This window comes from Hevea brasiliensis, chromosome 5 (genome assembly GCF_030052815.1).
Source record: "Hevea brasiliensis isolate MT/VB/25A 57/8 chromosome 5, ASM3005281v1, whole genome shotgun sequence".
NCBI lineage: Eukaryota > Viridiplantae > Streptophyta > Magnoliopsida > Malpighiales > Euphorbiaceae > Hevea > Hevea brasiliensis.
Genome location: NC_079497.1, coordinates 56,282,375 through 56,293,176, shown reverse-complemented (window position 1 = coordinate 56,293,176; position 10,802 = coordinate 56,282,375). Strand labels below are relative to the sequence as shown.

Below are 10,802 nucleotides of genomic sequence, written 5' to 3'. Positions count from 1 at the left end.
CTCTTTCAGTTTGGTTTATGATTGATGGTTCAGATCCTCGCACAAATCAATTTGGTCACCTTATTATATGTTTGGCAAATCTAATCTGATCTGATCTGAATACAAATTCTTATTTTGCATTATGTTGGCAGGTAAGAGACCACTACCCAACACTTGACAGTTAGATTAGATTAAAACACCATCTATAAAGATATCATCCAATTATAAAAGACTAATTAAAGTAATTAATTGATAGTGATAAAGCCATGATGAGCTCAGAGCTGGCAAAGATGCTGATAACCCATTTTTAAGACATGACCCCCATGTGACTCTAGCTCACTAGTCAACTGAGGGAGGCTTGTTTAAGTATTTACTTGGGCAAAATCAAATCACAATATTAGAAGTTGATGGTGCTTAACAGCACAACCAATTACTAGCCTCCCCATATGGAAAAGAACAAGCTACTCGTATAATACTGGAAAGGAAAAATGGCAGGCAAGAGAGTAGCATACACATACACTCACTAACACATCAATAAAAGATCCACAGAGAGTAGTGTACACTGACTAATAAACTAATAAAAGATCCACAAAGAGAAGCAAGCAGAAACCATAACTATAACTGAAACAAATGGTTTGCAACACAAGAGTCTGGAATAATCCTAACACAGAATTCCCTAGAAGTATAGAGAAATTTGCAGGTAAATCAGTAATACAATTCCAATCTGGCAGACCCTTAATGGTTTTGAGAGTAATCGAAGCTTAGAGGTTGCTGAAAGAAGGGAGCCTGAAAAAAAAAAAAAAAAAAAAAAAAAAAAGAGAGAGAGAGAGAGAAAAGTGCTAGTTAGGTGTGACAACATGTACAAATGGATTGCCAGCATATACATGAAACCAGCTTACCAAACAACTAAACAAGAATCCCACTATTTCAAAGATGATTTATTATAAAGCAGAAAGTAACTTGTTTCCGAAAAGGAAAAGGTATGGTTATTCCCATGCCAAATTTCTTAAGTACACTCCATTCTACTTTAATTTTTTATTTGATAAAAACACTATACCACCCACACTTTTCTTTTTTTCACAAAAACTCCTGATGTGGTTGATTAAGAAAATGGGGTGATTTAGTCATTTAAACCAACAAAAAAAAAAAGAAAAAAAAGTTGGGATGGACTGCATTTAAGAAATATCGAGTGTGAATAACCATCAATAAAAACTATGCTGAAAAATGATTTAATTTTAATTTTTTAATTAACTCTTCAACACCTCTACCAAAAAACTAAGAAGAACAGGAGCAAAATAGCTCAAAAGTCCGTTACTTAAACATGGACAATACCAAAAACTCTAAAATAAATTATACCATACCTGGAAAACAGCATGTCTAAATTGCTCGTATGAATGAGCATACATCATTGCAGTACTTGGCCATTGCACATATGCAGCATCTCTTGATGTTTGATTTGATCCCAGTGAACAGAAGGGGCTCATAGCTGGAGTTGTAGCAGGCCTGTAGCTAAGAGAAGTTTGAGTCCTTGGCATATGTCCCAACTGAGGGAAACCAGTATCATACTGAACGAATGGGAGTTGAATCTTCTGCATATTGAATGGTGCTAAGTTAAAGTTATGATTAGTTGGAAGGCTCCTTACATACCTGCAAGAATTGAAAAGGCTATTTAGTTTTGACAAATAAAAAATCTTTACTTTTTGACAGTTAACAAAAATAAACTACATAATGCGCCTGAAAATCACATAAACAATTAATCATATAACTAATAATGTAAAACAGACACCAAGGTGCTGCAACTTGGATAGTTTCCAATGAAGTAGTTTGTTAATGCAACAAAATTGCAAAGATAACTAATAACCAAATAAGGAAAGCCATCAACCACCTTTAAAGAAGCAAGTCCAGATATAATGAAAGTAATCCTTACCGGTCATAACTCCGATCATAATCTGGGTCAGTACGATCCTTCTCCCTATCTCTGAAAATGGCAACTCGAGACGGTGCACCATCCCTGGTGCAAATATATTTTTCAGGATCACTTACAGCATTCCTGCAACCTTCCTGCTCATCCTTGCTTGAACTTGTGCTTTTTCTGTCTATATAACCCTGAGATACTGTATCATCCGAGTTGGGACTGCTAGCGCTACTGAAGATGCGAGCTCTTGCCCTATCATACTCCTCCTTTCTCTCTTCCACACTTCTCACAGGACTACGTTTGATCCCAAACTCATTAGATTCATTTGCAGACCCTTTATTAGGCCGTGGCCTAATGGCAATCTTAAGCAGCTCAGGTTTATCACTTTCCAACTGTTTTGCAGGAATTTCAGATAAGCACACTGCAGGATATCTGCTTTGTGCTGTTTTCTTTACCAGAATCTTATTTGCCAGGCCATCCATGCCATTATCCTGTACCGTGGTTATCAGACCATAGTGTTGAGCAACGCGGTGTGCTGCAAGCCTAAGATAAGAAGTAGGGAAGTGCTGGAATTCAAATTGTTGTTGATCAGGGTTCTGTAAAAACCTCCGGATATCAAGCTCCATCCGTAGAACTGACCAAAAAAATTCAGAAATGAAGTAAAATTTACACGTCCATAAAGATAAGAACAACATGCACACATGTCTACACAGAAAGCCCACAAAAACATAGATCTTACAAATCAAATAGGATAGGTACTTCAACATATCTCAAGGCTTGTTAATGAAGAAAAGAAGTCATAATGCTAAAACAGGCAATATAACTCTCACAAAGGACTAGCTAATGTAAATGACCCTAAGTAAAAGAGCCAAAGACTCATCTAAACCATAACTAAATGTACAAAAAACTGTCAATGTAAGCAGCATATGGAACTAAATTTGTAGACACATGCATACAAATGTCTGCATCTCTCTGTCTCTCTGTCTCTCTCTCTCTCTCTCTCTCTCTCTCACACACACACACACACAAACACAGACGAGCACATGCACCTAACAACATGCAATCAAAAGTTTTGATCTATATTCCACATGCAGATTTGTATAATTTCTGATGGTTGTGAGAAGCTCACGGGTACCTTATGATTTAAGCATCTGTCCAAGAAATGTTTGGATTCAAATGATCAATGCCCTGCTTAACAAAGAACCAAAAATAAAAGAACGAAAAAGAAACTAATGCATTCTACTGTGTTTTACAGCCTGCTGCTTCCTCCCTTCTCATTCTCTTGATCCAAGCTCTAAACAAGGAATCATGATGTCCAAATTCTTAAGTTTATGATAATACTTGAATTACCATCACCTACACATATGAATACCCTCCCTCCCTTATTCTTTACTTCTGTTGGTATTTCTCTTCCAACTTAGTTCATCCATTTCATGTTCATCCATTTCATCAAATAAACACAAAATTTTTCTCTTTCCATCAACAAGCTCACATATGATACAACTGTATATTTAACAAGTAATAACAGGGAAAAACTGCGTACATATAATATAACATCTGTATTTATAACAGGGGAAGAATAGAGTGAATTGATAGAACACATGTAACAGATTCCTGATGCAATATAGGAAGATGGTATTTCTGAATTATTTTAATTTAATTTTTCGTTGTGAAATTAGGAACTCTTAAGTTTCTATTAATTAGAAAGTTTATATTATTTAAGATTTTATTATTAATCGGTAAGTATAATTTTACTTTATTTAGGAAGTTCAATTATTTTATATTCCTAATTAGAGTTAGACTTGTATTTTCTTATTTAGGATTTTTTAATAATAGTAGTAGTTGGATTAATATTAGTCTATATATTCCTATGTAATCTAGTCCAGCCAGTAATTTTTGTACCTTCGAAATGTTCACTTAGTTTACCGTGTGAAAACAAAGTTTTACTGGCTTATATCGTGAGAAACTCACCACAAAAACACAAAACCTCATTACCGTCATTAACATCCACCACTTCTCCTTCAACAAACAGCCGTGCTGCCATCATTGAACGGCTGCCTGTGTCCAATCAACCTTATTGGTACTAGTCCAGTCACCTGAGCTGGCCCAGAAAGCCAAGTTTTGCCTGATTGGATCCTAACTTGAATTGCAACCCTACCAGATCTGGACATTTTCCAACATCTGGCATTTCCCAGCATTTTGATGGCCACCGATAAGCATCTCCCTATCACTGGAACTGCTTTCTGACACCCTAATAAAAAAAACCTGGCAGGGATAGGTCAAGATCCGCCCAAACTTTGCAAGACCTCATAAAAGCATACTTTTGCCATGCACTCCACTTGACCCCACACTCGTTTTCTCTGACATTAGCACCACAACATTGCCAGCTCAGCACTTGGTCATCCGCCACCTCATTGCCTCATCAGAAAAAATTTGGCAGGACCCCTTCCTGCTGAATTTGACATTAATTCCGATTTTGGCATCCATTTTGGGAAAAACAACTAGTTAAGGATGATAAGAGATTTGAATTGTGTTTTTAGTAAGATTTTATGTGACTATAATTCAAAAACAAGAATAAGAAATCAACAATGTATCTATCTGTGATGAAATTAAATAATTACAGGCCGAGATCCATCACTATAAGGCATGATTAGATGAAATAAATTATTTGACGAATTCATAAGGTGGTGTTTTATATTGTCCTCTTGACGTATCTTATGAACATCAAACCATCAAACAACTTCTAAAAGTTAAGAGAGAGAAACTTGAAGCATGGAAAAAAGAATATATGTTTCAATTAAGTTATGGAGAGAGAACTTGAAGAATGGAACAACGAACATAAATTTCAATTAAAAGCAGAGTTTGAAACAATATCAAGAGCTCTTGACAACATTAAAGCAACGCAACAACTTGAAGATAACAAGAAAAGCAACTTGAGGGTGAAGTTGAAGAGGAAAAAGAGCTTCTTGAAGAACCTGAGTTTGAAGAATCTGTATCTTTGGTTATTTAGTCTTCACATGTTGAAGAACCTGTTCTAGAAAAAGAAGCTGATGAGAGAATGAGAAACTTGAGGAATCTATCCTAGGGAAAGAAGAAGATCAAGCAATGGAGACTTCAACAAAATTCAAGTTAAATCAAGCTAAGGAAACAACAATGGAAATTGAAGGTCTTTCAAACTCCCTTGTTCCTATTGAATTGAAGAGTCTTTCAATTGTAGTTTTGAATGATTTTCTGTATTTAGATGTTTCCAGAAATGCAAATGAAAACATGAAGTTCTTCATTTCAATCAAAGAAGATAAAGTTTCTTGTTCTCCAAATTTAGTTCTTGATTCTTGAACACTATAAAACTCGAGGTCAAGTAATTCCACTGACACAATATAAAATACACTAAGTCACAATAGAATTTAAATTTTGTTAAATCAACATTATAGTGTGAGGTTTGGTTAACTGACCTCACTCATTTGAAAGGTAGGAGCAAGACTAAGAAACATTAGCAAGTTGTCTAAGGAGCAAGGACAACAATAACAAACAATGATATACAAAGAATATTTCCATTTTGAATTCCAATTCCATAAAAAGTAGGAATCAAAACTTAAAATAAAAGGCCAAAGATATTTTGAACACTTCTCTAAATTTGTCAAGGCAACATGAGGATTTTGTATGCGCTAACTACATTTTCATGCAATTAGATAAACAACATCCTAGGAAAACTGTAAATAAAGTGTCATAGACATGAGAAAAAATTACTAAAATGAACCTAAGTTTGTAGCTCTAGCATCTTAATGCACAATGTGTCCTTTTCTGATCTATCCTCACATACCTAAACATCTCCAAGGTTTGTAATACAGCTTAGCAACCATCCAATTAATTTGTTTTATAACTAATAACACTTTTTCAATGTCTTGCTTCTTAAAAAAGAAAAAAAAAATCCTAACTTGTTGCATAGACCTTTGAAATCTAAAGCCTTTCCTTGAGTTATGACAATGTCTATTTCCCCAGCATTATCCAAAACTAAAACATTTAGTGCCACTGCAGTAAACTGTACAGCTTTCAATCATATATAATCATAACTTGAAAATTTATTCACTCTTCACAGGTTTCCACAAAGAAAATATATCACTTAGAAACTACCTGTTCTCCTTAAGAAGCTTCAAAAATCATTTATAATAATAACAACAATTTCATTAGGAATAACAGGACTGATAAGCTTAAAAAAGTAAGCACTGAATACAACTAAATCCAGGTCAAACAGGATTATATTTGAGCACTGAATACAACTAAATCCAGGTCAAACAGGATTACATTTGAGCCACAGCTGTGTCATAGTATGAAGGAGATTAAGGAGGATGCCATCAAATATAAACAAAGATACTACACAAATTAACTCTAGACATGCCTCTCGAAAAAAGTCTGATTTAGAGAAGACACAAATGTCATGGGAATTGGAACCATGGTTTTAAATCATGGTTGTGGTCGCAGCCGCGTTTGCAGTCACAATTGCGAATAACAGAAACGGGCCTCTAATAACCATAACGTGTCACCACACAAGTTTTTTTGAAAAATTTGCAAAGTTCACAAAATGAATAAATGTTCAAAAATATAATTAACACTAAGATATACAACTAAATAATAAACATAAATATATTAAATAAAGACTTAAATCCACTTTTCTCATACATTAGTATTAATTTAAAACCAAAATAACTAAGAAGATAGTAAACAACTAACCTTATTACCACCAAAATGAGTGTCTAGGAGATTCTTGATTATCTTGATTTTGATCCTAGGACTAGGATTAGAAGCTTTGATCATTAGCTTAGGTTGTAAACTTATTTACTATGTAATTAGGTTATTAACTTACTATGTGATTAGGTTGTAAACTTACTATTTAATTTAGAAAATCAATTTCAAGAGTTAATTTCATGATTATTTATTTTTCTTAAATTTTATCTTGCCAAAGCCTAAATTTTATACTTAGCAAATATTATTAAAGCCTAAACTTTCTTTAATATTATTTTCTAATTATTTATATATTTATTTTAAAATAATATAGCTAAAAATTAGAAAAAAAAAATATACCCTTCAATCTCCTTTACTTCAAAATTACCTTGTCTATTTGATAATTTAAGCATTTGAGCTCAAAAATTTGTAGAGAAATAAATTATTTCACATGAATTGGTTATGGAAAAAATTAAGAAAAAGTTGAGAAAAATGGCTTAATTAACCAGGGTGAAAATGGAAAAAGGTGCTAAAATGAATAAGCCAATATAGTTTTTTGCTCAAAAAAAGTTTCCTCTACTGCATTTCATACGAAAGAGGTAAAAAAAAACTAAGAATTCTTAGTTGGAAAAGTAACGGCCATTACGACCGTACTTAACGATAAGTAATGTTCTATTACCTTTAAATAACAATCATAACAGCCTTTACAATTACAAATTTAAAAATCCGTTAAATAACGATGGTAACGATAACGATAACCTAAAAAAACCTTTAAATAACAGCCGTTACGTAACGTAACAACCATTACTTAAAACCATGATTGGAACACGCAACCCAGGTCATTTTTTTCTCTCTCACTCTCTCTCTCTCTCTTTTTTTTAGAGAAGGGAGAGAGAGAAGAAGAGGGGGGGGGGGGGGGGGGGGTTGGGGTTGTTGGTAAGAATATTTGATAACTATGCCACAGACCACATAATCATAATAACACCCTCCCAATACACACTCCAGGCATTTAAGAAGTCTGCAAATCACTGGTTCTGACCAAGCCAATATAGTTATTAAAGGCTCAAGGTGCATTAAGGAGCCAAGGAGTCCTAGAACCTAGGCATGCGCTTGAGCAAGGCGAGCCGCAAAAAGAGAAATCATAAAAGTCAAATAAATGTGAATATTGCATTGCACTTCAAATAACATAAAACAAAAAATAATAATAACTAATAAGCATTTCAGTACTAATATATTAAAACTTGAATAGTCTTTTAATGTTTCAAAACTAAAGTCAAGCATGGACTTCGAAATAAGTGTAGATGCAACATCTTTTTTTTTTTTTTTTTGAAAAAGATAATAAAAGTGGTAGTGTTAAAAATGAAAACGTGAGAGGTTTGCAATCTTGGCTGTAGTGATTTGATGAGATTTTGGTGACTAGTCATTACTAAAGATACTCATTTCGAAAACTTCATAGTTCGTCAATACCGAATTCTGGTAGATCCACAAATTTCTAATTGAGTGACAGTGCCTTTTGTCAATGGAAATACCCAATGAATGTGGAAGTAAAGAAAGTGCACATTTCTAGAGCTTAAGTCTAGGCGCATAAGGCAAGGGTATAGTGAATGTTGCCCATGCAAATTTAGACAAAATCAACATGAACCCTTTCATGAAAAAATGCAATATTATGCCCATGCAAATTTAGACAAAATCATAATTTTAAAAAACTGCAACTCTTCAAAGCTCAAACAAGTAATAATTCTAAAGAAGGCAACCAATAGAAGCTTTACTTATTTAAATTGTACAATATAAGGCACTACGGTAGCTCTTTTCATTATTTTATTGTTAGCAATGACCGAACATCATGTAATCTGAAAAAAGAGACTACTTGCCATAAAAAGAACAAACTTCAACTACATTAGGAATGCGCCAACCTATTTTAAAAGACATATTTAGAAGACTACAAAATAACACAAGATCCATACCGTAATTGGCACCAAAATAAACACTGTTATCAAATATGCCAAAAGGAATAAAAAGAAAGGTTTGGGAAATCCCAAAGCTTTTCCTTGTAGCTGATAAAATTGCTGAAAGCTCAACTAGCTCAGCTAAGGTCTTTGTTTTCCCAAAAGACCAAAGTCAACAAACCAATAGGGAAAGTCAAAATCTTAATTCGATTCCTTTCAATTGTATAGCAAACAAACAAGCTGCAATTCCCCAAAGCAAAAACCCAGATCTAATATAAAAGACAGCTTCCAGACAATCAATTTTCAGGTAACACAATCAAGGAAACCCTAACCCCACATCCCCGAAAAAGAAAAAACACAAACCCATGTAAACCTAAAAATCCATAGAATCAAAAATCACCAGAAAAATCCATAGAACGCAATTAATAGAAAATACCCAGAAAGCCAAATAAACAAACAGGCACATAAAATTAAGATTTTTAGTTATAAAAATGAAGCTTGAAGAAAAAAGAAAGAAAAAAAAACTGACTGGTGAGACGGTGGCGTGGATTCTGTAGAGCCTCGACCAAGAAGGGATCGACCATCGACTCCTTGTCATTGATTGTTGCTGGTTGTGTGGAGTCCATGGCTAGGTGACCTCTATCTCCTTGTCTCGTACAAAATCTTCTCGTGTCTGCTGTCTCTCTCTCTCTCTCTCTCTCTCTAGAACTTTCTCCTTCTGCTTCTTCTTCTTCCCTACAGAGAGAGGAGGGGAAGAGAAGGCCGAAGATGTCAAGAAGCGAATTGATTCATAGTTTTTAGAGAGAGAGAGACTTTGTTGCGTGGCGTTATCCCTCCTCACCCAAAAAGAAAAGGAAAGGAAGGGAGGGACAATATTTTATATTTTTGCAAAATCCAAAATCAAATCAAATTCTGATTAATTTCCGTTTTCGTCAATGTGAGCGGACAATGAAGTCCAAACCCATTACTTCCACGCCCACATTTTACTAGGGCCGTAAACGCTTTTGAGTTCCAAACTTAAATGGAAAAATCGTATCCTATCGAATCCAACTCAACTTATATTTTATAGTTTTAGTTGGATTTTAATTTTAATTCTTAATCAACAACTAAACTGAAATTATATTGAACTAAAATCAAATTTAAAAATTAATTTTTGTATATATTTTTTAATATATTTTATGATTTTAATAAAATTATAAATATTTATATGTAATTAAAATAAATAATATTAAAAAAATCTTAAACTTTGAGATTTTTTTTAATTTTATATTAATTTTTTTTAACCAAAAATATCTTAATCTTCAAACTTTTTTATAATTGTATCCTACTGTCTATTATGTCATTAAAGATAACGATAAAAATGTTCAAAAAATCGCAAACTTTACATTTTTCTTACAATTGTATCATAAACTATTTTTTAACAAATATATCCTGAATTTTGAAATTTATTACAAATAAATCTCATAGTTAATTGTCCCACTAAATACTAATAAAGATACGAGATTAGCATTTCTAATCCTCTAAATTAAAACTAATGTAATTAATGAATTAATGAGTCTTATTTTGGAGCTATTAAGGTGGGTCTGACTAAGTTGTTGAGAGGGGATGTTAATGGAAAGTGAAGTTGAGTCTTCATAAGGGCAAAGGTTGTGACACCCCTTACCCGTCTACAGTGTAGCCGAGCAAGATATGCCACACAGTGTACTGGAACACCCAATTTTATCCCAATTATTTTTATCCTTCCTTAATTTATTTCTTCATGGTTATAAAGTGCAATTTGTGAAATTTAACTCATTTAAGTCATTTATTGAAATTATAAATTCATTTTAGGTTTTGAAAATTTTATAGAAAATCCGGCAGAGTACCGGCTAAAAATGGAGAAAACAGTTCTTCGGAACCTGTGAAAAACACTTCCAAAACATTCATCTATATTCTCAACTCCAATAACCATCAACATGGTCTCAACAATTTTCAACAATCACAACCATCTCAAGTTTTCAACATGAATCCACAATTTCATTCAGATCAAAATCAAATTTAATTTCATGAAGATATTCTCAAATTATATTAATTAACGAAATTTTACAAAATATGTACATCAACATATGATTACATTAATTTATTATTTACATGAGTTCATAATTTACAAATCACAAACTACTACCTATTACAAAATGCAAAAACAAAATTTCAAAAGGAACGTAAAGGTCCTACCACTGATGCACTGCAGATGAGAGGTGACT

At 33.3% G+C, this 10,802-nt stretch overlaps 1 protein-coding gene across 2 annotated transcripts; it reads right to left on the bottom strand.

The window, feature by feature from the left end:
* Window positions 1-468: 468 nt before the first annotated feature.
* Window positions 469-9,429, bottom strand: LOC110659687 (uncharacterized). Of its 2 annotated transcripts, XM_021817690.2 has the most exons (5): window positions 9,089-9,429; window positions 4,870-4,923; window positions 1,907-2,528; window positions 1,341-1,626; window positions 469-765 (listed from the first exon to the last, which is right to left on the bottom strand). In XM_021817690.2, the coding sequence occupies exons 3-5, from the start codon at window positions 2,518-2,520 to the stop codon at window positions 715-717; spliced, it is 951 nt and encodes a 316-aa protein (XP_021673382.2). In that variant the 5' UTR covers window positions 2,521-2,528; window positions 4,870-4,923; window positions 9,089-9,429; the 3' UTR covers window positions 469-714. The 2 variants fall into 2 exon arrangements, with proteins under 2 accessions (XP_021673382.2, XP_021673381.2); XM_021817689.2 differs by lacking the exon at window positions 4,870-4,923 and having other exon boundaries at window positions 9,089-9,428.
* Window positions 9,430-10,802: the final 1,373 nt, after the last annotated feature.

Bases quoted from the DNA above. Each gene is read 5' to 3' on its own strand.
- LOC110659687 (XM_021817689.2), bottom strand. From the start codon at position 9,185: ATGGACTCCACACAACCAGCAACAATCAATGACAAGGAGTCGATGGTC. The intron at 2,529-9,088 runs GTCAGTTTTTTT...TTTTTTGGTCAG, and splicing joins TCCACGCCACCGTCTCACCA to TTCTACGGATGGAGCTTGAT. The intron at 766-1,340 runs GTATGGTATAAT...TTTTTTTTTCAG, and splicing joins TTAGACATGCTGTTTTCCAG to GCTCCCTTCTTTCAGCAACC.